Below are 26,695 nucleotides of genomic sequence, written 5' to 3' on the forward strand. Positions count from 1 at the left end.
GATGTTTTACCTCTTTTGTCTCATTGACTATTGTCTAGACTTACCCCAAGTTCTTTGGGAAGTTTCTTAGGCCTGTCTACGTGATGAGGGGAGCCATACTAGCAATAATAATCAGTTCACTTTTATTATAGTGTAGCTCTTAGGTTTTATATCGAAGTCAAAAGACTGTGCCACCTTCAGTTTAGAATATGTAGGAAGCGTGACAAGGTCTTGGTCAGACTCATTATACATTTACCCTGATGATTTTAGTCAGAGACAACATTCTGTTCAATTTGTTTACTTTGGGCTTGATATTTCTCTGGATCTTCTCTGAATTCTGAAGTGGTTTTCTTCAGCATCAGTTTTAGGCTTTGGCTTTGCTCTACTCTTTCACTTCTCAATCAACCTAATACAATCTACTCGTCCAGAAATTCCTCAAAATGTCTTATCTGTTCATGATACCCTTTCTTATTTTATAATGCTACTTTGAATTTCTTCTCTGATTTTAAGCTATATGGGGCATAAAGGGAAGCGGATACATATGTATATATGCATATATATATATATCAAACCCGTTGCTATGGAGTCAATTCTGACTCGTAGCGACCCTATAGGACAGAGTAGAATTGCCCCACATGGTTTCCAAGGAGCACCTGGTGGATTCAAACTGCCGACCTTTTGGTTGGCAGCTGTAACTCTTAACCACTACACCATCAGGGTTTCCACATGTATGTATATGTTTATATGCGTATATATATATATATATAAAATATATGTGTATATATATGGAAACCCTGGTGGCGTAGTGGCTGGGAAACCAGGGTTTCCATAAGTATATATATACACACACACACTGTATTATGACAATGAACCATCACTAAAATGTATGCTCCTTGACCAAAAACCAAAAAACCCAAACCCATTGCTGTCCAGTTGATTCTGACCCATAGCAATCCTATAGCACAGAGTAGAACTGCCCCACAGGGTTTCCAAGGAGCACCTGGTGGGTTTGAGCTGCCAATCTTTTGTTTAGCGCTGTAGGATTTAACCATTATGACACCAGGGTTTCCACGTTCCTTGAGGGCAGGGATTTTTATTTTCTCTGCTGTGTTCCCAGTGGCTGGCTAGTGTAGTGGCTGGCAAAGGGTAGGAACTCAATAAATACTAGCTGAATGCATGTTTTTCAAGTTTAACCAAGAGCGTAAGGACACGGACTTTTAAATGATCTGATAACAATATTTAAACAAGATAGAACTAAGAAGCATTCACTCCTTTGCATATAAAACAATTGTAATCAAGTAACATTGGAGGTGTAATCAGGTGGGAATCATGCCATACGTATCATATGGATCACGTTGCGTTAAAGTCCTCATCTACTTCCTAGTTTTAGCTTTCATTCTGATCTCAGGAGCATCTTCGCATCATGACATGCCTTATAATAGGTACATGATATGACTCAGGAAATGCTGGTGGCTTAGTGGTTAAGATCTATATTTGCTAACCAAAAAGTCGGCAGTTTGAATCTACCGGGCCCTCCTTGGAAACTATGGGGGCAGTTCTACTCTGTTTTATAGGGTTGCTATAGGGTCGCTATGAGTCAGCATCGACTTGACAACACTGGCTTTGGTTTTGGTTTGGTATGAGTCAGAATCAACGCGACAGCAACGTGGTTGTTTTTGTTTTTTAATATGACTCAATTTATACATACTAAAAAAAAATTCTAAAAATAATAAAAAGGAACTGTTAATTATGAGACCCAAAGGCACACGGAGTCCTGGCGGCAGAGTGGTTGAGCCTGGCTGCTAACCTAGAAGATCAGCAGTTTGAATCCACCAGCCACTCCTTGGAAACCCTACGTGGCAGTTCTACTGCTGTCCTATAGGTAGCTCAAACGCAACTGATTTGGCTTTGGTTTAAAAGCACAAACGTCCAACAGGTTTACATTTAATCAAAAAAGGTTCCTTAGGAAAAGTGAAGACAGATCTGTGATGGTTTGGAGATATTAAACTGCAAGCTTAAGTACTGAATGATTTCTTAAGATTCTTTCTAACATTTTAATTCCAGGAAAAATAAAAATTAATTACTTTGTAAATTTCTATCTTTTTGTCGAGTAGAAGTGAAGAGTAGGAAGAATATTCTCCCTCAAAACTATGCAAGTCTATTAAATGGCAAGACCATTTTCAATTTCTTTGCATTTTTTTTTTTTGTCCCAAGTGGCAAATAGTATAGTAAATCCTTCAAAAACTGAATAAACCTCACGAGATGTAAAAAGGCCTTTAATCTTTCATAATTAACGGTTCTAAAATAGAAAATTGGAGTACACTTCCATTTAAAAGCGCTGATGTAGCTTATTTAACATTACCTATATAAATAATTTTGGGAAATAAAACCCACTTGATTTGACAGAATACATGCTTTTATACTGGGCATAAGGACTACAACGCTCATAAAAGGGGAACATACCTAATAGAAAAAAAATTTGTAAAGTTCTGTTGACTTTTTGGAATTAAGATATACATTATTGACTCACAAAATAATAACTTTGAAAAACTTCTGAAACTATTTTTTTTTGAAATTTATTTCTAAAAGTCACAGACAAAATTTTAAAAGCGACACATTTATACTAAGGATACATGCGTGAGCAAAGAAAATAAGCACAGGAATAAAAAAACGAACACAGTAAATTATTAATTAGTACAGTATTTTGGATACAGGCAGAATAGCACTAAATAAGAACCTATTTACCTCAGAAACCTATGATAGCATGTGATGAGAAAAACCAAGGTTTAGGATAACCACTTCACTATTCATAATCGGTGCTGAGCAGAAGCTAAAGCAATTTGTATTAGGATAAAATTTTCAGCAAAATTACATAACTAATCTTTGATTTAATGATTCAGACGCTTATTGTGTTTTAAAGGTGATCTGTCCTTATTTAATGGCAGTTGGGGCAAAGCAAACCACAGAGAGCCCTTACAAAGACTAAGCACCAAATGACAAACTTGTTTATGGCTTTAGTTTTGGGCCACCTTAAATTTTATTTTGTTTATATGTTTTCCATTAACATTCGTGTACATATTATTTCAGGCAAAATTTTTACATGGAACTTTCAGCTCGGAGATCTTGCCAACTGTTGTAAGAATAGTTTTTAAGCAATTAATGCTTCAGAACAATCTCAAGCTGATGTGTACTTGGTTAGAACTGTAAGATACAGATGTTTTTTCTTAAAAGTTTCCTGGTCCCTGAAAATTCAGCAGGGCCAAATGCATGAACTGGAAGTAGCATTTGTTTAAAAAAAAAAAAGTCTTACTCAAAGATGATAATGGATAAAATAACAATATAGGCTCTCATACACAATTCTTCTAAATTTTCACCCTGTAAGAAATGACTACAATGTCCTTCAGGCTTGCTATATGCCCTGTAGAATCAAGAAGAAACCAACAAGAAATTTAACATCTCAACAATCTAGGAACTATTTAATGTAAGCATATAGTGAAATTCTGGAAGATGTACTATCATACTTCAAGAAAACACTATTAACAGGTAAGCATGTGAAGAAGGCAGTTTATAAATGAAACATTACAAATCTTATGTTTATGCATACAACTTAAAAAATAGAAAAAAGGTTGCTATTTTTTTCCCAATAGTATAGCATCACACTAACACTATAGTTAAGATCGAAAGCTTCTGTACACAATGTTCACTGCGCCTCCAAAGTAGCATATGCCTCAGACATTTCCATTTGTGATCTACCACATGACAACCATGGTTTCACGGATTTGTACAAGTTTGAAAAGGTGAAAACAATCATTCTGCCTTACATATTTTTTAACCGTAAGGCAAAAGTTAACCATTTTCAAGGAATGAACGTTTCATAATCAGTAAAGAAACATCAGTATTAAACTCTCACAGCTGGATGGAAAAGGGTATTAAGGACATGTAATCCTAACAGAATGTCCCTAAATAGTGTATAACAGGAGCCTGGAGAAATACATTTACATATAGGAAACCTAAATGATCATCAAATCAGTAATAACAGAAACTCATATATGAAATACTGATGGCGTTTTTCTACTGTAACACTATCCAGTTTATTGCTTAGGACTACTCAAGCTGTTGCGCAGCTGTTTGCTGTCAATACAAATTAACACCCAAATGGTACAGGGCTACCTGAATCACAGAGAATTTAGAAAAATTAGAATGATTGTATCATCTAACCTTATACTTGTATTCTGAAAATGACAAAAAGATTCACTTATTTCCTAGTTTTAGGATAATTCAAATTAAACATGGTTGCCTGCAAATCTAGGGGAAGTAAAAGCAAAGGACATTTTGGTTGTTTAGCTGCTGATAAAGCTTGTGCTTTATCAATGTCAGCAGTGTTCTAGGCATTTGTTATGCTACTTTAACTGAGAATGAGAAAAAAAAAATGGTTGTCCACATTTTGATAAGCGCCTTTTCTCTTTTTGGTGTCAGGCTTATTGAAAGTTAAAAAGAACCATATAATCTGAAACGCGATGGCCACTTTGACAAGAGGAACTAGAAACTTAAGTCTGTAAAAGAAACTTAGATATGCAGAATTGTTTCCAAAAAATATAACTTTTTTCCTATTGACTTTGGCTTTTTAAACAAAGATTTGTAGTACAATGACCTCAAAGATAACTCCAAGTCACACAGGGAATCATTTGTCAGTGCTTTGTAATAGAAATATTTTATAAATATTTTTAACTTGAATATTTTCAAAGAACTAAGGTTTTTTTTTTAAAGCTCTAATCCAAGTTTTTTGTTTTATATTTTTAAAAATATAACTTATGTCTCTGATGGAGAGGACTTAGCTGGACTAAGCTACTTTGATAACCTTACAGGATAGTGAGGTTTGGAGAGATCATTTCCTGAATATGGTTGACCTTTATCAGAACTGATTATTTTCCCCTCCCAAATAGTTATGCAGGATACTGCCAGATCTTTACTACAAAAATCTTGCCAGAATTTCTAGAGAGTTGTTTACGATCATGTTTCAGAACCTTGTACCACCAGAGGCAAAGCAGGTAAGAATGAAATTAATTGTTCTTCGTCTATTTACCTAAATAATCTCTTATAAAATCAAATGGAAAAATTAATGTACAGAAAGTAATTTCCATATTATCTGATCTGTGAGTCAAGAAGTATTTAACAATTTTCTGTAAAAAAAGAAACTCAACCATATAACGTGTACCTTGCCAATCCTGGATTCTTTTAAAACCAAGACATAACAAAGGTTTGCAAACCCAAGATGGTGCTTAAAATAAATGCTATGGTTAAAAAATATTTATTGTGAAGAGACTAAAATCTTGTCACTGCAAAAATTCTTAAGGCTTTTGGCACTGACATTAAAACAAAGATTTTAGTCTTTTGGTCACCTGACCAAACCCAAACCAAACCCACTGCTGTTGATTCTGACTCATGGCGACACTATAGGGCAGAATAGAACTGCCTCCTAAGGTCTCCAAGGCTGTAAATCTTTTTATGGGAGCAGACTGCCACATCTTTCTCCCATGGAGCAGCTGGTAAGTTCGAACCGCTGACCTTTCAGTTGGCAGCTGAGCACTTCACCATTGCGCCACCAGGGCTCCTTTCTTGGTCAGTCGAAGCTGCTACTGAACAGAACAATCAGCCTTTAACAAGGGGGAAAAAAGACAGTGAGGGACTGAAGAATAGTTAACATCACATACAAGTGAAGCACAATTGGAAACAGTCATTTCTGCTAGGGATTTGAAGATAAAAGAACAGTTTCCTCCCACCCCTTCCTTTTTGAAGACGATCCTCTAATCAGAAATAATTCCTTTAAGTTACTGTGAGTGGTGTTGCCTGGCAGCAGCTTCCATTTCCTAGGCCAATCTTCAATCAGAATAATTAAGTAACCTCCCAAGGAATAGTCATACATGGCAACAGGGTAAAATAGCAAGGCAGTTCTTCCATGCACATTTCAGGAGAAAAACCATCAATTTTAAAGATAACCATCAGGTTTCAGGTATCCTAGGCACATTCTAAACCTAAGTTTTACTTTATACCGTTGGTGACTAAAATTAACAGTAAGTTTTGCAGTGGTGTTTTTTTTTTCCTGCAGCTATATACATATTGCAAAACTATTCTGCATCACATGATTTTAATGAAATAAATATAAAAATGAGCCACACAGTAACACATAACTTTAATACTCCACATTATTTATCTTGATCACAATGGTGGTAACCTCCTTGTCAACAATCTTGTGAGTTGAGGAGCTGATTCTCATTCTCATACCCATCAGGCAGATATGCTCTCCTCAGCTGGTCTGACTTAGGTATGGAGCCTCCATTCTTCACATGGCGAGACAGGAAAGCACGGACTGCAGGGTGATCAGCCTTCTCAAGTGGGATGTTGGCTTCCAGGCACATTTTCACGAAGTCCTGGATAACACTGACTTTCTCTGTTTGCGCAGTACTGTTGCACTGAAGAGATGCAGTTAGGGGCCTCTGCTTCTTTCTCACGTTCTGCTCTTCAAATTCTGCCTTCCTCTTGGTATGAGTCTTGGACTTGAGGTGGTCACTAATGGCAGACTTGCGAACATGATTCAGAACCACATTGCAAGAAGTGCAGAAGAGTTTTCCTCCATCTTCGTGCAGCTCACCTCCAAACTCACTGACTCGATCCAGGGGAGTCACGTACAAAGCAGTCTTAGAACGGTTTCGAGCAGGCGGTGCTGTTACTACAAATCGTTCCATTCTGACTTTGAATAAGGGACCTTTTAAGATGAGAGAAACAAGTGTTTAAGGACTTTAAAAAACTTATTTCAAATTAGCAAAATTTGTGTCCATTAAGTTATAACTTACCTGGAACAGATAAGGAAAGGCAAAAACCAGATAAAGTTACTATTAAAATAACAATTAGGCCCATTTCTTGGTTTTTATGAAATTCAAATCAATTAGAATGAATAAAAAACTGAAACTGTCCCAGATACTACTATCTTTTAGGAAAACCCAATCATGGATCAACAGTTGGGGTGTTTACTAATCTTATCCAAGTTTAAAAAAGCTTCTTTCCCTTCATAACCCTATGACAACTGATTTCAGGAATAAAATTGTGGGGAATTGTGTACGAAGTTTGTTTAAACAGGTGGGCCACTAAACTGGCGTAATTCTATATGAACAGAATTTTCAAAACTGCTGTGATGACAAAAAAGTAAAAACTAAGAAACACAGACCAAATGGATTTAAATTTTAAAGCAAAGATAAAGTTCTGAGTAAGTTATTTTTTAATGCATTTATACCTCTCCTAAGTTTTCTAAAAGATTATAATCAAGATATGGAAAGTGTTTTTCTAATACTTCGTGTGTTTCTTTAATATTAACAATTACATGGCATTAATATTTACTTCACTTATTAACTAGTAAGTTAAAAGAAAAAAATCAAGAACTTAACCTAGCACCTACCATATGATAGATGCTCAATCAAAAAATGCTGATGGAAAAATCTTCACTATCCAAATTTTTATTTAACTCAGATGCAGCTTAATAATGTCTGAGTAGGTTCTAGCAGCAAACTTTTATGTTCATAGAACTAAGTGCCAAAATCATGTTACAAGCACTGAAAACTTGAGCTAATAAACACATGTTAGTCTGTGCCAAGTACTCAAAATCATTACTTACATCTTAGTAGTTACCTGGGGCCATGACTTCAGGCTAAGCACTTATAAATATTTACGTTAATCTAGGTTTAAGAAATTAAAATACATTTGATAGAACTAAAAATGGAATTCTGTTCTGTATAAACATACTTCCAATGTATGCTCTGAAAAACCACGCTTCTTAAGTCTAATCAGAAACAATGTAAACCAAAAACCAAACTCAGTGCCATTGAGTCGATTCCGACTCATAGCGACCCTATAGGACAGGGTAGAACTGCCCCATAGAGTTTCCAAGGAGTGCCTGGCAGATTCGAACTGCTGACCCTTTGGATGGCAGCCATAGCACTTAACCACTACGCCACCAGAGTTTCCAGAAACAATGTAGTACTCTGTGAATCCACAGTAGAGAGCAGCTAGCAAAGCCTGAACCTAACCAGCGGTGGCAGGAAGGCAAGGCCTGGTGATCTATAAGAATTACAGCCAGGACAAGCCTATGGAGCACTTCTCCTTTGTAACACCCGGGGTCGCCGTGGGTTGGAACGGACTGGACCACAACAGGTTTGTTTATAACATAAAATCTTTCTCAAAAGAACTTTAAGTTGCTAACACTTGTGGATACAAAGAATCCAGGGAATAACTCAATATTTCACAGAAATTCTGGCAAGCATGATAAATTCTAACATGTAAATACCCTGGGTTATGTTCTTTTCTTTTTTTTACTTTAGATTTTTTTCATACATGGATTTTATGTGTGGAACAATGTGATAGGCCATGGCTTTACAATGGCAGGCAAAACAAGTATGATTCTTGCATAGTAGTCAGTGAATTACTATTACACATATTTGTACTTTTACAGTATGTTTTATACTCCTACGGTGAGTCAATCCTAAATATGATTAATGGTTCTAATCTACTTACGCAAAACATCAAATACTTCTGTCCAGGGATAATTAAATCTTACTTTCTACATGAAAAATCTTCTGCCTCTAAATATTTAGCTTTTAAACTGTGAAACAATCAACAGGCACATAATTCCTTAATGTGTAAAATGCTCAATCCCATGTGCTAATGTGAAAGTTCTATACAATGTCTTTTAACTTCCAAAAGGTCAGAGAATGCACGGGTTTACATACTCAAAGAACAAAAGTGTTTTCAGCAAAAGATATATATATTTTTAAACAAACAAGGCCGTTAAAAAGTTAAGAGCAAGAATTAGACAACAAAAGAGAAGAAGCCAATCCTTCGCTGGATCAAAATAAAACTCATCGGAACTTGAAAATGTTTACCGGATTAGTTTCCAGTTGTTTACGTCCTGATACTTAGTAGTGAACGGTCTCCAAGCAAAACCAGAGGCGCATCAATCCCTGGCACCTTACGTTGGTTCAAACCCGGAGATGCCTCCAAATCAGTTTTTCAACAAGTGGTGATGGGGAAACAGTTTCTGGGCTTGCACCCTATTTTCCCTGCGGTACCGGAAAGTCATGCCTTTACTGTAAAATACGAAAAACAAATGGAAAGAAAAAATGGGGGAAGGGCAGGGGGAAGGAAAGAAAGGTGGATGAAAAGATGACCAGGAACGTCAACAACTACCAGGCAGGTGTCTCTAAAAACAACTCCCCACCACAAACCCCGATCCCAACGCTTACCCCACAACCCCGATCCCCAGGTCCCTCCAGCATCCTCTCGCGCTCCCCAGGCCCTGGGGTTCGAGCGGGGGAGGGAAAGGCGGGGCTCGAGACGTTCCCGAGCGTCTGACTCCCTCCTCCCGAGTCGAACCCAGCACGCCGGCGCCCCGCCGCCCCGGCCCCGCTAGCTGGGCAGGGCCGAGTCCCAGCTGCCCCAGGCCCGGGAACTCGACAGGAGTTGGCCGTAGTCTCACGGGAGGAGGCGGCAGGCGCCAGGCGGAGGCGGCCGCTGTCAGGCTTCCCGTCTCCTCCCTCTTCCTCCCGCCGACAACGGTGCCACGGCCCCGCCCCCAGCTCCCGCTTCGGGACGGAAGGCCCGGGGCCCACAGCCCGCACCAACGGCCGGGCCCACCCTCGGTCTCCCCAGCTCCTTGGTACCGTAGGATCGGGGCTGCCGCTAGGGGAAGTGGACGAGACACAGCCGGAAAGGAAAGGAGGAAGATAAGGAGCAAAGGGATGAGGAAGGAGGAGAACTAGTAGCTGCCGCCGTCGCCGCCGCCGTTGCCCGATCGAGCCCCGCCGCGGCCGCCGTGTCCCCCGCCGCGCCCCGTCCTCCTGCGCCGCCTATGGCAGAGCCCGGTAGGCGGGCCCCAGCAACCGCCGAGCGGTATTGACCAACGGACAGCGTCCCTATCAAACAGGCGGCTGACTTGACCAATGGTAGTGGAAAGGCGGGCATAAACATGACTGACTGCATATTTTACCAATGAAAGCTGGGGGCGTGGGTGGGCGGAGCCGGAAGTAGAGCCCAGCCGTGGGGCCCCTGTCCGGCGGAGGGGGGAGAGAAGGGGGAGGGAACTAGAGGAGGAGGAGGAGGTTAGCCAAGGCAGCTACAGCGGCGGCGGCGCAGGGGCTGGTACGCGCTGGGCGGCGAGAGCCTCATGGCGGAGGAAGAGAGCGACCAAGAGGCCGAACGCCTCGGAGAAGAGCTCGTGGCCATTGTGGAGTCCCCGCCGGGGCCTGAGAGGCTTAGAGCTGCGGGTGACGGCGGAGGCGGCGCTGGCGGCGGCAGCTGCGGCGGCGGCGGCGTCGGAATCAGCAGTCGGGATTACTGCCGACGCTTCTGTCAGGTGAGGCGCCCGTCGGCCGCCCCGTCTCGTCACCCCCGGCCAGGGCCTCCCTGCGTCTCCTGGCCATCTCGCCCCCTAGCCTGGGCTCTGTCCGGTGCTAGTTCTTCCAGCCCACGAGGAGGGTGAGGACGACGCTCCCCCCTCCACCTATCCGGCTTGGGGTGGGGGGTGGGGGAGCGGGACCGTGGTGACCTGCGGGCTTAGGGTTGTCGAGAAGTGAGGGTTTGTCAGAGGCGCTGGAGAGAGGGCGGCAGGGTCAGCTGGCAGGAAAGCTCTGTACTGACATGCCTCCTATGCCCCAGACAGACCCCTTCCTGCCCGAGGGTCCCGCCTTTCTTGTGTTTCCTACGCTGTTTTCCTCACCTCATTTGGACCCTCTGTGACATTTCCTGCTTTCCCTTCTCTGCCGCTTTCCCCAGGATTTTCCCCTTTTTCTGGGATGGAAGGCATGCCCTCTCTCTACTGCCCCCTCTCCTGTCACCGCCTCCCCTCCCCCTCTCCTAGGGTCTCCTGTCATCCCCTCTCAAGATCCCGTTGGGCCACTTCTTCGGTTGGCTTCAGTGTTGACCCACAGTGACTTGGTTACTTTTTGGGGCTGGAGGAGGGGTGGGTTAAGGCTGTGTGATTGTCATCTTTTCTTACTCGCTTCCTCCCACTTCCCCTAAACACTCACTCTCTCTCCTAATTAACTGCTCTGCAAGAAAGTCGTTTTCCTTAGACTATTGCTCTAGTTACATACCCTTGTCTTTCACGTTACAGTGTATTTTAGCCTTTGAAATACAGTGTTCGAACGATGACGGTACAATTTTTTTTTTCTTTATTCTGTCGACTGTCGATTTGATATAGCTTAAAGTATTTAAATGTAGTAAAATATTACAGCGCCAGAGTACTTATCTAGGGTAAAATTTGTGTAATCTGCATTTAAATCAGCATGTATTTATAATTTAAACGTTTTGTTCTCATACACAATACTCTTGTTTTGCAAAAGAATCGTTTCTTTCCCACCCTCCCCCCTTTGTTTATCATACGTATATTTTTTTATAGGGTTCAGACCCTGGCTTCACCACTTCCTAGCTTTGTGACCTTGGACAAGTTACTTAAACTCTCTATGCCTCAGTTTTCTCTTTTCATCTGGTAGGGATAGTAGGTAAATGAGTTTGAATCAGTTAGCTATTAATTTCATTCTGATAACAAGCAGGACTTAAAGTTAAGAAGAAATGGACATCATGTTCACTGACACTGGATTTTATGCCCTTTCCAGCATTTATAAAATAGCCTTATTTGTTCTTAAACTGCCTTTCAGGAAACAGTATAAGAGTAGTTAAAAGGATGGAGTTGACATTTTCAGTTAAGTTTTTAATGCTTTAGTTTAAATTGTCTCTTGATTTCATTTTTCTTTTGACCAGTGTCACAGTTAAGTTGGTTTGTAGGTGGAAACTGTTTGGTATGAAGTGTGTGTCCTTTTTCATTGATGCTGCCTTGTATTTGGTGACTTTCTTGAAAATGTATTTTATTTTTGGTATTGATATTCACTGGATTTAAAGGTTCATTGTTTGTTGAGCACTTGCTTTCTAACTATAGGTTTCACAACTACCAGTATGAGTTGCCTTGAAATCAGTTCTGACTCATGGCTTTCCCCAAACCATGCTATCAGTAGACTCAGTATCTACAGGCAATTTAAACTTCTGAAAATTAGGTTACATTTTTATCTTTTTCATATATTGACTGGTAGAAACTCTGTTTTTTTCTGTTTTGGTTTTTGTATTATAAATGAGCAGCTTGGTTTTTGGTTACATTTAGCTTTGTTAGTTTACTTGATCAGATGGTTATCTATATATTTAGTGAACTGTTACTTACCTAAGTGCGTATTCTCCATTTTATGATTATTCACAATTAAGTCGTTTATGGTTAACTGCTGTAGAATTTGAGGTTTTATTTGAGGGTCAAGTTTACTTGGAGAATTTTTACTACTCTAATTCTATTTTTTGAAATAAACATTAAGAACAAATAAGATTGACTATAAAATTCCACTACTTCCTAAATATCCAAGGACATAAAAGTAAACAGAACTGAAAGACTTTTCATTTTATATTGCTAAATTATGAGTGTTACACTGACAAACTTCCATGTTACCAACTTTTACCTGAAACCTTATGATGTCTAGGTTATCAATAGATCTGTCTCAGGGTTCCTGTCCTAGCACCATCTTGTATGTAAGCTTTGTGAAGCCCTTTTCTGTATTAAAACTTGTAGATGGAAAAAAAAGATTACCTTCATCAGTTGAATTTTGTCCACTGATTAATAAAATTCTAGTATAGTTATTCTTATAGGAGCCCTGGTGGCGCAGTCATCGAAGCTCTCGGCTGCTAACCGAAAGGTCAGCGATTGGAACCCACCAGCTGTTCCTTGGGGAAGGGTGTAGCAGTCTACTTCCATAAAGATTTCAGCCTTGGAAACCGTATGAGACAGTTCAGCTCTGTCCTATATGGTCACTAGGAGTTGGAATTGACTTGAAGACAATAGATTATAAAATTCTCAGTTTTATTTGACAATAAGGTTAGCAGTAGATTATAATGTAATTTCCAGTTAAAGATTGCTTCTTTTTAAACATTTGTGTCTTAATATTTATTGAGGGTAATATGAAGCAAGTTGCATTCATTAGTAAAATGACTTAATTGTGTAATCCTGAAATGGTTAATATGCACTTAGGTAGGTGACAGTTAACTAAAGATATGGATTATACAACTAGCCTTGAGTTGAGAAGAAAGGCTCCAGTTTGTCTTCCCTCTTTAGAGGGAAATATGAATCAAAATTTCTTGGCAGTTGTGTAGGTGAAGGAAGAGAGGAAGGAACAGTTCTTTTCAAGAGAAGTTCTTGTGTCTTTTACTACAAGGAAAAATAAAGCAGAAGACGAAAGAAAGATAGATAATATAAATGATACATTATACACACATCCAATGCATTCGATGATATACTTCTCTATTTGAGAAACATTACCAGTAATTGTAAAATCTCAGGTAAAAGGAGTAGTTCCCTAGGCTTAAATGATTTTTGAGACGATAGATGTAGGAGATTGAAAGTGTTGATTTCCGAATAGTTAAATGCTGTTGGTAATGTTGGACTGGCCGCCCTTATCACATTCTCCCTTGGCTGTTGTTAGTAGACTCTCAAAAAATGTTTCAGTAGAATTAGCCCCTGATATTTCATTATGCTTTGAGGATGAAAAGATGGGAAAAATAGTTTATCGAGAGTTTACTAACTCTTAATGTCATTTAGGTAGGCCAGAACAAATTTAAGTTGTCTAAATTCTGTTAGGTGACAAAGCCCTTTAGGTAGGCCAGAACAAATTTAAGTTGTCTAAATTCTGTTAGGTGAACAAGCTGGGATTTGAACTCATCCTTCAGTTTCTGTTGAAAGCCAGACTGAGATTACAAATAAATCCTCAAGTAATTATAAACTGAATTAATTACTTGGCAAGGTGGTGCAAAGGGAATAAATTTACTGGAAGTACTCAGGGAGTCATGGAGGAAACAATATAAAAAGTACTCTTTCATTATTCCAGAGTTGTAAAAAATATTTCAAGAAACAGATAATTATTGTCTCTCTGACTTGTAAGGTGTTGTGAAGATTTTCTTGAGTCCTGAAGGTTGTAATAATTTAACTTATTTTGTTGCTATATAAGTATATTGAAAAAATTTTTTATAATGGGTTGATTGTAAACTTGGCAAATTAAGGTACTTTCCTCTTAGTTCAGTGCCAGAGTGAATATAAACCAAAAAACCAAACCCATCGATGCTGAGTCTATTACAACTCATAATGACCCCGTAGGACAGAGTAGAACTGCCCCATAGAGTTTCCAAGGAGCGCCTGGTGGATTTGAACTGATGACCTCTTGGTTAGCAGCCATAACGCTTAACCACTGCACCACCAGGATTTCCAGAGTGAATGTAATAAGTGATGAATAAGTATTTGTGGAAACACTTTGATGTGTTAGATTTTTAAATTATTTCTTATTATAGTGTGGTTAATAGAAATCTCATGAGGATGAGTATAAAATGAGAGAATGAACGTGAAGTGTTTAGTAATGATGTATCTAGCATATGTAGTTGTTGGATGCCATCAAGCCGATTTCAACTCATAACAACCCCATGTGACGGAGCAGAACTGCCCTATAGGGTTTTCTTGGCCGTAGTCTTCATGGAAGCAGATCATCAGGTCTTTCTTCTGAGGAACACAGGGTGGGTTTGAACCACCACTTAACCGTTTGTGCCACCAAGGCTCCTTACTGAGCACATAAAAACCCAAAACCCATCGTCTATGATTAGGTTCCCACTCATAACGGCCCTGTAGAACAGAGTAGAACTGCCCCATAGGGTTTCCAAAGTTGTAAATCTTTACAGAAGCAGACTGCTGCCATATCTTTTGCAGAGCTGCCAGTGGGGTTAAACTTCCGACCTTTCGGTTAAGTGCTTAACCACTTGTACTACCCGGGCTCCTTCACCTAGAAAGCACATAGACAAGCTTAAATAAGAGAGGCTATTAATATTTCTCCCATGTGAAATCCTCTGGAGGTTTAAGAGTAACATTAGAGATCATCTAATTGTATTTCACTTATAGTTTGTGTTGTACAATAAACTTGAGAGAAGATTTAGAAATGTTATGATTCTAAAATTCTGCTGTTTAACTAGAAAAGCCACATGCTTCTGGTGAGACATTAAATGATCTGCAAAAACAAGTATATTTTTTCTAGGGCAGGGGTTCTCCGCTGGAGGAGATTTTTTCCCTGCAGGGAACATTTGGCAATGTCTGGAGACATTTTTGATTGTCATGACTGGAGGTTGCTACTGGCATCAAGTTGGTAGAGGCCAGGGTGCTGTTGAAAATCCTAGAATGCACAAGAAGCCCCCACAACAAAAAACTATCCAGGCCAAGATATCAGTAGTGCTGAGGTTGAGAAACTCTGCTGTACCCTTACTTTGGGACTGCTGATATAGTTGTAAATACTGTAATGTAATGCTGATATAAATTGTATAAAATTATTTAATGATCCTTAATTTTTAAACAACTACTGTAATAGGTGTGTAAGAATCTAACAAAAAGATTTGCCTCATTGTTTTATTAAATGCATTCAGATCTCTTACTTTAGAAAAATTGTATTGTTTTAAGAGAAAGTAATCGTTATCTCTCCTAATCTTGGTATAGAATTGATACAATATTGTAATTCTGTGAGTAGGTTTTTAGGGTAGAATAATCACCTTTTTATCAATTCTTGCTATTGGCATTATTTTTAATTCACTTAATTTTTATCAGTGTTTTATATGTACATAGTTTAAAAAGTCATACAAGGCTTAAGTTTCGGGAATTGCATTTTGCTGCTAATAGAGAACTGACTTAAGTGACTTAAACAAGGTAGAGGCTTATTTTTCCTTTGTTTGAAAAGTCTTGCATAGTGTTGGAGTGGTATGGTGGCTTTATCATCATCCTTGACTTCCAATTTTGTTTGCCTCATGATCCAAAATAATTGCTGGAGTTCCAGCCATCACGTCTAAGTTGTAAATGGAAAGAGCAGGCTGTCTCTTTTGATAAGCCCAGCAAAGCCTGCCCTAAATCCTACTAAATGACTTCTTCCATCTTTTTTGCTGTCCCTATCTGAAAAAAAAAAAAAAATGTTAGAAAGTGTTTTTGCCTATGATTGTGTTAGTAAGGAAGGGAAACAAGAATGGACATTGTAGAGGCAGCCAGCTTTTTCTTTTTTTTCTTTTGTCTACAGTTTATAATAAAAAGTAGCAGTCATGCCCCATTCTTTTCTTTCCCCATTCTTATTCTCCAGAGGCAGTTGCTTGCAACTCTTTTACCTCCATGTTTATAAATAATATGCTTTTTTTTTCCCCTTCCAGTTGTGGATGTGAACAGTTGGCCTAGTTGAGGGAGGAAGTGGGGACAACTTCACTATCTCACTACACAGCATGCTCAGTATGTAGATTTGGCTTTTACTCCCTGTTTTCTCTACACTCCCTTCCCTTCTGTACCATAATCCTCTTGTTTCTGTCTGTTGTAGTTTAGCCTTTCTAGAGAATTAGGAGTTAGTCTCCATTGTTTTCTTAGAGGAGAGAATCTGAGGGAGATTTTCAGCTGATCTTTCTGTTTTTGACTCTGCTTTCACTTCTACCTTTAGAAGTATACGGTGCCTCCAATTTCTGAGATTTTCTGGAGTTCTTCAGCATAAATAGGCTTGTTCCTGAACTCCCTGTACTGATGGCTTGGGTTTTAGCTTCCCAGTACTGGTAAGTCACTTGCCACTCATCTGTCTGATTTCCAAGTACCCAAAAGTTGTCATCTCTTTTTTCTGTGTGAGTTTAGGTCTTTTAAACCAAAAATATCTTTACTGTCATTTAGGGGAGTTTTCCCATCATTTTTCGGTGTGTCGTACTGTGGTGGCTTGTGTGTTGCTGTGATGCTGGAAGCTATGCCACTGTTATTTCAACTACCAGCAGGAATTTATCCTACTTCCTGAACTATTCTGAAGTGACTATTCGGAGCTAGAAGTAATTTTATCACAATAATTTGCTTTGTGTGTTCCTTTTGGCAAATTATTATTATTTTAACTTTTATTGTGCTTTAAGTGAAAGTTTACAAATGAAGTCAGTCTGTCATGCAGAAATTTATATACACCTTTTATATACCCTAGTTGCTCTCTCTTGGCAAATTATTTTTACTTCTAAATTACAAATTAAAATTTTTAGTACTTTTTAAATTTAAGATCCAAAAGTTGACAGATTTGGGATATTTCCATATAGGGTCATAAAAGGCAAATTCCATAGGAAAAAAAAATAATTTTTTATTGTAATTAGGAAAAACAAAACAAATTGTAGATTTTAAAGGCTATATTTGGGGAAATAAATGCCTTTGTTGTTTAACACTTTTTTCAAAAACAAAAACCAAACCCACTGCCGTCGAGTTGATTCCAACTCATAGCGACCCTATAGGACAAAGTAGAACTGCCCCATAGAGTTTCCAAGGAGCCCCTGGTGGATTTGAATTGCCAGCCTCTTGGTTAGCAGCCGTAGCACTTAACCACTACACCACCACTTTTTTAGGTTGATTCAAAGTTGATTGGCACAGTTGTTCATCATGACATTATTTGTAATAGTGTATCTTTGAAAACAACCTCAATGTCCAATATTAGGGGAATCATTACGTATAATGGAATCCTGTGTTCCCCCAGCAATCATGTTTTGAAAAAATATTAATTCATATGAGAAACTACTTATGATATAATAACTACTGAAATAATAGAGGAGACGGGGATTTCATTTTTATGAATAAAAAAGACTGAAAGACATATACCAAATGATTACCAATGGGTGACTTTTTAGTGGTAGGATTTATGGCTAAATTTTATTTTAAATTTTTACGCTTTTCCAAATTTCTTGACTAAACCTACTGCTTTTATACATCAGAGGAAAATAAAGTAAAAAAAATTAAATTTAATTTTTTCTCCACCTGCTTCATGTTATTTTTTATTAATAAATATAAGATTATTTTGAGTATAATGAAATTTTAACTGGGTTTCTTCTGTTTCCCCAAAGTATGTGAAATTTTCTGTTTTTTTAATGAATTGGTTAAACTTATGGCAGTCATTATAGGTTAACCAGTAAGGTCCCAAACTTAAGTAACTTCTTTATATGCAGTCTTTCGTTATATATATGCCCACTATTGCATTCTAAGTAACTACTCATCCCATTGGCTTGATGAAAAAAAAATCTTAGTTTTAACTTTGTAGATATATTGGTAGTAGAAATATTTTTTAAAAAGAGTTCATTACCTTTAAGTTTTTTTAATGATACCATCATTTTGCAGTTCTGCCAAACAGAAGTATGTTACCAATTGACTGTTTTTGTTGGCACTATTTTTCATTTTCCTGCCAAATATGGCAAACTATTCGTTAACAATTACCCCTCCCAAAAAAAGAAATTAAAGAAAGCTAATGTAAAATACGTATCTGATGAGGTATTTGAAAAAATAAAATATGGTCAATTGAAAAATGCCATTTTAAATGTATATTAATATATAATGGTAAAGAGATTAAGCTACTTAAAATCTAAGGTAATGTAGCTGAATATTCTGGTTATGTTATAAATTAATTACAATTGTTGTTGCTGTCAGGTGCCATTGAGTTGGTTCCGACTAATAGCAACCCTGTGTACAACAGAACGAAACATTGCCTGGTCCCGTGCCATCCTTACATTGTTATGCTTGAGCTCATTGTTGCAGCCACTGTGTCAATCCACCTCTTTGAGGGTCTTCCTCTTTTCTGCTGACCCTGTACTTTACCAAGCATGATGTCCTTCTCCAGAGACCCATCCCTCCTGACAACATGTTCAAAGTATGTAAGACGCAGTCTGGCCATCCTTGCTTCTAAGGAGAATTCTGGCTCTACTTCTTCCAAGACAGATTTGTTCATTCTTTTGGTAGTCTATGGTATATTCAATATTCTTCACTAACACCACAATTCAAATGCATCGATTCTTCTTAGGTCTTCCTTGTTCACTATCCAGCTTTCACATGCATATGATGTGATTGAAGATACCATGGCTTGGGTCTGGCACACCTTAGTGTTCAAGGTGACAGCTTTGCTTTTCAACACTTTAAGGAGGTCCTTTGCACCAGGCTTGCCCAATGCAGTGTGTCTTTTGGTTTCTTGACAGCTACTTCCATGGGTCTTGATTGTGGATCCAAGTAAAATGAAATCCTTGACAACTTCAGTCTTTTCTCTGTTTATCATGATATGGCTTTTTGATTCAGTTGTGAGGATTTTTATTTTATGTTGAGGTGTAATCCATACTGAAGGCTGTGATCTTCGATCTTCGTTAGTAAGTGCTTCAAGTGCTCTTCACTTTTAGAAAGCAAAGTTGTGTCATCTGCATAATGCAGGTTGTTAACGAGTCTTCCTCCAATCCCAATGCCCCGTTCTTCTTCATATAGTCTAGCTTTCTCATATTATTTGCTCAGCATACAGATTGAATAGGTATGGTGAAGAGATACAACCCTGATGCACACCTTTCCTGACTTTAAACCACTCAGTATCCCCTTGTTCTGTCTGAACAACTGCCTCTTGATCTGTGCTCAGGTTCCTCATGAGCACAAAAGTATTTGTATAAATTTGAGAGGATTTTTAAGTTCTACAGTTTTGTAAATCTGATACAAGGTAACCCTCAGCTTTTGTGTAGATTTGATTTTTCAGCTCTGTTCCTATGACGATCAGTTAATCACTTCAGCCAGTGCACCCTATTTAGTATGGATCGATTTTCTTCCAGGATGAGACCCCATCAGGATCACCTGGTTACAGCCATGGTGAAACACTGGTTACAAACTAAATATGGGAAGATTAGATATGTGTAATGTGTTATAAAAGATCCTGAAGTCCAGTACATTAACACTAGGTATCAAGCACTCACTATTCTCAACTCTCCAAAGCAGTGGTGAACATGAAAATAACTAAAAGACTTCCCATCTAAGCAGTCAAAAAAAAAAAAGAGTCATGGATGTGAGCGTTGAAGCGTATCAGTTATATAAGGCACTGGGGATACAGTTGTAAGCAAACAGGCAGTGTCCCTGTTTTCATGTACAGTTATAACTTTAATGATAAGTGATATGAAGAAAAAGTATACAATACAGTAAAACGGGGGATAATAGGAAAGCTTCACTAGTTTTTGAATTCTTGGGCAAGTTGAGCTCTGCTGAGATTCTTCAGTTTAGTTTGAACCTGTTGAATTTAAGGGGCCTTTGCCTCACCCAAGGAGAGATCTTAAAGATAGCTGGATTTACAGAATCCAGAGCTCAGAAGGAAGGTTTGGTTGTCTTAGCTGTCTGGATGGTATTTGAAGCCAGGTGTGTGAATCAGCTCACAAGAGGGAGAGAATATAGAGTGGGAAGAGAAGAGGTGAGGAGCCCCAAAATTAAATGGCCCATAAGAAATGATGCAATGAAATCTGAAAAGGATTAATTAAAGAACTTGGAGAAAACCAGAGAACTGTGATGTTACAGAAGGCTGAGAAGAGAATGTATCAGGATGGAGTGAGTGGTAACTAGCACCAAAAGCTGATGAGATCCAGCCACTGAATTAACTAGATCTTTGGTGACTCTGAGCAGAGATGTTTTGATGTAGTAATGGAAGCAGGAGTCAGACTGAAGTAGTTTGAAGAGTGAGGTGAGCCTACAAATATTGTATATAAAGGAGAAGGAAGGAAATAGGTGGTATCTGGAGATGTTGTGAATAGAAGGTGACGATTTAAAAAAAAAAAAAAACTGATGAGATTTGGGTATATTTAAAATCTGATGTGAATAATCCATTTGAAAGGAAGAGTAAATTTACAAAAGAAAGGAATGCTCTATAGTAAAAGATTTCCTAAAGGGAGGGAATGACAAGATTCAGAGCACAAGCTGAAGGTTTGGTTTATATAGGAGCTTTGTGGTAGGAGGAAAGTTCATCTGTTGAGAGTGCATGGGGTAGTTGGAGGCTTAAGGAAATTGGAGGTCTAAAATGGTAGCTGCTTAGAGAGGTAGACCGAGTTGACCTACAGAACATTGGACTTTCATGACCACTACTCCACTTAGGTGAAAGCGTGGAGAAAGTGATTAGTTATATTCGTTTAGAGTTGGGTGGTAACACTGTTACCGGTCAGGTAACTTTGAGGAAGAAGGAGACATTATCATTTTCTGGCTCCATTTGTGGGAAAACATAGTACAGAGAAGTGAAAGGAGAAAAGGAAGAGAAGTAGTTACATCAGTAGATATTAATAGATAGGCACACCGTGCTGCTGTGTATCATAAAAATATGAATGTATATATATGTTTATATGTGTTATCCTAATAAAACATGTACCAAAAAAAATCCACTGCTGTTGAGTTGATTCTGACTCATGGCGACCCCATGTGTTACAGAGTAGAACTGCTTCATAGAATTTTCTTAGCTGTAATCGTAATGGAAGCAGATTACCAAGCCTTTCTTCCATAGTACTGCTTAGTGGGTTCAAGCTGCCCACCTTTAGGTTAGTAACCCACCCAGTGCCCTCGAGCCAATTCCAGCTCATAGTGACCCTATAGGACGGAGTAGAATTGCCCCATAGAGTTTCCAAGGAGCGCCTGGCGGATTTGAACTGCCGACCCTTCGGGTAGCAGCCGTAGCACTTAACCACTACGCCACCAGGGTTTCCTTTAGGTTAGTAGTTGAGCACAAACCCTTTGTGCCACTTAAAAAAACTGCCAAACCTGTTGCTGTCAAGTCAATTCCAACTCAAAGTGACCCTACAGGACAGAGTAGAACTGCCCCATAGGGTTTCCAAGGAGCACCTGGTGGATTCAAACTGCCAACCTTTTGGTTAGCAGCCGTAGCTCTTAATCACTACACCACCAGGGTTTCCTTGTGCCACTTAAAAAAAAATTTTAAAACATGTATACAGTTTATTAATATATTTTTATTATATAGTTTAGTGACATTAGTCACTATCTGTTTGAGTTACTATAAAGTTGAAATGTTTTAAATAACCAGTACTCACTCTTGCCTGTAATTTGACGTGTGTTCTTAATATCTGGAAGATTTATTTTTTGGAATGCTCTCTGAATATGTGCATGTGTATATAATATTTCTTGAGGGTTTTCCAAGTGTCAGGGCCTGTGATAAGTCCATTACCTGTTTATCTCATTTAATCCACTACCATATGGAGTATGTGCCATTGTTGCTGTTGTTAGGCGCTGTTGAGTCGCTTCCGACTCATAATGACCCTATGCACAATGAAACAAAACACTGCCTGGACCTGTGCCATCCTCGCAGTTGTTGTTTTGTTTGAGCTTATTGTAGCGACTGTGTCAGTCGATCTTGTTGAGGGTCTTCCTCTCTTTTGCTGACCCAGTACTTTACCAAGCATGATCTCCTTCTTCAGGGACTGATCCCTCCTGATAACATGTCCAGAGTACGTGAGCCGAAGTCTCACCGTCCTTGCTTCTAAGGAGCATTCTGGCTGTACTTCTTCCAAGACAGAAGACAGTTCATTCTTTTGGCAGTCCATGGTATATTCGGTATTCTTCACCAACACCGTAATTCAAGGCATCAATTCATTGGCCTTCCTTATCCATCATCCAGCTTTTGCATGCATATGAGGCGATTGAAAATACCATCGCTTGGGTCAGGCGCACCTTAGTCTCAAAGTGACATCTTTGCTTCTGAACACTTTAAAGAGGTCTTTTGCAGCAGTTTTGCCCATTGCGATATATGTCATTTGATTTTTTTGACTGCTGCTTCCATGGATGTTTAATGTGGATCCAAGTAAAATGAAATCCTTGACAACTTCAATATTTTGTCTATGTATCATGGTGTTGGTTATTGGTCCAGTTGTGAGGATTTTTGTTTTCTTTATGTTGTATAATCCATACTGACAGCTATAGTCTTTGATCATCATCAGTAAGCGCTTCAAATCCTCTTTGCTTTCTGCAAGCAAGGCTGTGTCATCTGCATATCACAGGTTATTAATGAGCCTTTCTCCAGTCCTGAAGCTGTGTTCTTCATATAGCTCAGCTTCTCATATTATTTAGTCAGCATACAGATTGAATAAGTATGGTGAAAGGATACAACCCTGATACACACCTTTCCTTATTTGAAACCACACAGTATCCCCTTGTTCTGTTCAAGTGACTGCCTCTTGGTCATTGTACAGGTTCCTCAAGAGCACAGTTAAGTGTTCGAGAATTCCCATTCTTCACAGTGTTATCTACAATTTGTTATGAGCCACATAGTCAAATGCCTTTGCATAGTCAGTAAAACACAGGTCAATGTCTTTCTGGTATTCTCTACTTTTAGCTAAGATCCATCTGACATCAGCAGTGGTATCCCTTGTTCCATGTTCTGTTCTGAATCTGGGGAATTTTCTGGCAGTTCTTTGTTGATGTACTGCTGTAACTGCATTTGAATTATCTTCAGCAAACTTACTTGCGTGTGACATCAGTGATACTGTTCAACAATTTTCATATTTGGTAGGATCACTTTTCTTGGGAATAGGCGTAAATACGGATCTCTTCCAGTCTGTTGGCCGGGTAGGTGTCTTCCTCATGTTATAGATAGGAAGCTAAGGGATTAAATGGCTTGACTAAGTCATGTAGCTAGTATGCGATTGACTGGAACCTGGCCAATCTGATTCCAGAGACTATACAGTAACCCCTGCAGTATACATATAAACTGTATTGTATCTAGGAATATGCATTTGTTGTCTATTATAAAATTTGTGCATATATGTTTGATATAAATTGTAGTATACCAAACCAATATTGACTAAGTAGAGGTAGCGGAATGGAGATTGATAAAGAACCAAGGCAGCAGAAACTAGAGATGTTCATGAATGCAAGTGTGGTGGGAGGAATCAAACTTACCACTGTCAGAAGTTCCCTGTAAAAAAGTGATTATCAATCCTTTTATTTTTTTTCTCCACCCACCTGAATAGGGTGTGCTCCTCTAAGTAACTCAGTGGCTCACTGTAGTAGTTATTCTCAAAATGCAAAAATTGTGATGATTCTAAACAGTATAAATTAATTTTATTTTTATTATCTTGCATTTTCAAAGGCAGGAGAGTATAGAATATATTTTAGATGTTTGTCTTAAATGGTTAAAATTTAATTTTAATTTCTCTGTATTATTTAGATTTAACTTAGCGTACCTGGAATTGCTACTAATCCAGAACACAGTGGATGTGCATTCTTGGACTTTATTATTCATCTTTTTACTTGGAAAACACCTGCCAAAGATTTTTTTATATTATATAACTCATCAGTAAAATTAAAATTTATATACTTTCTGTGATCATGCGAATGTGGTGAAATGGCTATCTCATTTTCAGCTGGTGGGAGTAGAAATCACTCTAACCTTTCTGGACCACAGGTTATTAAGATACATTAAGAACCTTGGGTTCTTGGTGGTGCAGTGGTTAAGCACTCAGTTACTAACGTAACTGAAAGGTAGGCAGTTCAGATCCACCCAGATGTACCTTGTGAGAAAGGCCTGGTGATCTACTTCTGAAAACTAACAGGCGTTGAAACTTTATGGAGTACAGTTTTACCCTGAAACGCATGGGTTGCCACGAGTCAGAATCAAGTCAGCTGCAACTGCCTGGTAAGCGGTAGTTGACTCACATTACTTTTGCCAGTAGGATTTACTGATATGGGAGAGAAGATGAGTGCACAGAAAATAGGGTACCAGTCCAATTTTTTTGTTTGTTTTTTGGTTTCAGCCTCAGCAAAGTGCCAGTCAGTTGTGCCAGCTGCCAGAGTCCATGACTTGTGAGGTTAAATTTTACTGGGGAAGGTCATGAAGTGGTTAATTGTGCCACTGTATGCTTACCATAAGGAGCTCTGGTAGCGTAATCGTTAAGCGCTCGGCTGCTAACCCTAAAGGTTGACGGTTGGAACTCAACAGCTGCTTTGAGGGAGAAAAGACCTGATGATCTATTCCTGTAAAGATTATATCCTAGGAAACCCTATGGGACAGTTCTACTCTGTAGAGTCCGAATTGACTCGATGGCACACAACAACATGTTTACCATATTTTTGGGGGGGTGGGGGAAGGGAACTTACCCCTGAATTCTTCTTCCTCTCTGACAGTAGTATTTGAATTTCTATCTTGGGTCAGGCGCACCCTAGTCTTCAAGGTGACATCTTTGATTTTCAACACTTTAAAGAGGTTTTTTGCAGCAATTGCAGACCGTGTGAAATGGGTGGATCAAATGAAATACCAACATCCTATAGCTGAAAAACTCGGATTAGAATGCGTATTTCTACAATACCATAAAATGGTACGGTGTCTCTCTTGAAAAGTTCATTTGCAATTTGTCTGCCACTATGGCTCAAATCACTGATGATATTGCAGATGAAATGGAAACCCAGCAAAAATCATTGGACTACCTCGTTAGGGTTGTGTTAGATAACAGAATAACTCTTGATTTCATTTTAGCTCAACATGGGGAAGTTTGTGCCATTGCTAATACCTCTTGCTGTACCTGGGTAAATACCTCAGGAGAAATAGAACAAGATATTAAGTAGATCTGCCAAAAGGCTACTTCATTGCATTCAGTACCCATATGCCTGATTCTCCCTTTTTGAACATTTTAGCTGGTTACCCAGTAGTATTGGTTCTTGGTTATGCTCAGTATTGTAAACTGGATTATTTTGATTATTATATTAGTTGTTATAAAGACTAGTCAAAAGCTTTATGATCTGTTTGTTTAATGTTTGTAGTCAGGATAGAACTCCCCTGATTAAGCAAAGAATTATGTATCTTGAAGGAACTTATGCTAAGTAACAGTCAACCTTTTGCCTCTTTCCTTCTTTCTCTCTGGGACACTGCATATTAACCCTCATTGTTTGGATTTGGCCTGAAACTGTTCCTCATATGTGGCTTTGTCTGCTATGGCAGCCCCGACAAGTCAACCTTTCCCTCCCCAAGATGAGGCCTATTAGCTTGGCAAACGGAAGACAATAATCCCTATTGGCCAAAGTCCCTTGAGGAAGGGCAGTTAAAAGTCCTTGCAGATGAAAGGGAACTCTTATTGTGGATGATGTGATCAGCGCCCCTTGGTGGAGGTTTGATCAAAAAGGGGGATATGTTGGCAGACCCCTAATGTGGCATTCAGAGTGAGTTCACAGGAACAGGTTAATCTGCTCATAATCTGAGGGAGTAATGGAGGGGGGCAAAACTCAACAAGAATGTTTTTGTGCACACTGCTCTTGTCCTTGAAAGATCAGCAGAACCATTTCACAAAATACTTGCGCAGACTGGCTCCAGGATATCTGTAGATTAACTGTTATATGACTTGTGGTTACTGTCTCCTTAAATTTTCATATATAGTTTTCCTTAACTGCTGTACTTCGGGGTATTATGGCATTTTCACTCTATGTTCCCCAAATGCAGTTGCTGTGTTCCTTAATAAAACTCATTCCTTTTTTACTCCTATCCTAGTTAAGGATTTTGTTCTTCAACAGGAGTTACACAGTCAGTATGCTTTATTGAACTCCTAAAATAACTGCGTTTTAGGTTGCTTGCTACTGTAAATGATGTCCTTTGCAGATCAAAAACAACTTTGAGCATCTTAGAATCTACTTTTAAACCATTTTTTTTTTTAATGGAACTTTAATTTTAGATTTTCTTTGCATGGTTATCCTGATAGAAAAACTAAAATTACCGGTGACTTTTCATTTTCTTTAACAGTTTTTTAAAATTTATTTTCTTAATTCTCAATGAGAAACTGTTTTAAACAAATGTTAGGTATCCATTCA

The 26,695-nt window shown here is 38.8% G+C and overlaps 2 protein-coding genes across 4 annotated transcripts in view; one reads left to right on the forward strand and one right to left on the reverse strand.

The window, feature by feature from the left end:
• Positions 1–3,270: 3,270 nt before the first annotated feature.
• CGGBP1 (CGG triplet repeat binding protein 1) lies at positions 3,271–9,877 on the reverse strand. Of its 2 annotated transcripts, none has more exons than XM_049858148.1 (3): positions 9,687–9,877; positions 8,910–9,113; positions 3,271–6,742 (listed from the first exon to the last, which is right to left on the reverse strand). In XM_049858148.1, exon 3 carries the CDS (start codon positions 6,720–6,722, stop codon positions 6,219–6,221), a length of 504 nt encoding a protein of 167 aa, XP_049714105.1. In that variant the 5' UTR covers positions 6,723–6,742; positions 8,910–9,113; positions 9,687–9,877; the 3' UTR covers positions 3,271–6,218. The 2 variants fall into 2 exon arrangements, with proteins under 2 accessions (XP_049714105.1, XP_049714106.1); XM_049858149.1 differs by having other exon boundaries at positions 9,270–9,877.
• Positions 9,878–10,123: 246 nt separating this feature from the next.
• ZNF654 (zinc finger protein 654) overlaps positions 10,124–26,695 on the forward strand; it is a 104,830-nt gene continuing 88,258 nt past the window's right edge. For both annotated transcript variants that reach the window (XM_049858186.1, XM_049858185.1), the window contains exon 1: positions 10,124–10,378. In XM_049858186.1, coding sequence (XP_049714143.1) covers positions 10,190–10,378 — 189 coding nt within the window. In that variant the 5' untranslated portion in view covers positions 10,124–10,189. The remainder of the gene's footprint in view (positions 10,379–26,695) is intronic.

The sequence above is a fragment of the Elephas maximus genome, chromosome 18 (genome assembly GCF_024166365.1).
Source record: "Elephas maximus indicus isolate mEleMax1 chromosome 18, mEleMax1 primary haplotype, whole genome shotgun sequence".
In the NCBI taxonomy this organism is placed as follows: Eukaryota; Metazoa; Chordata; class Mammalia; order Proboscidea; family Elephantidae; genus Elephas; species Elephas maximus.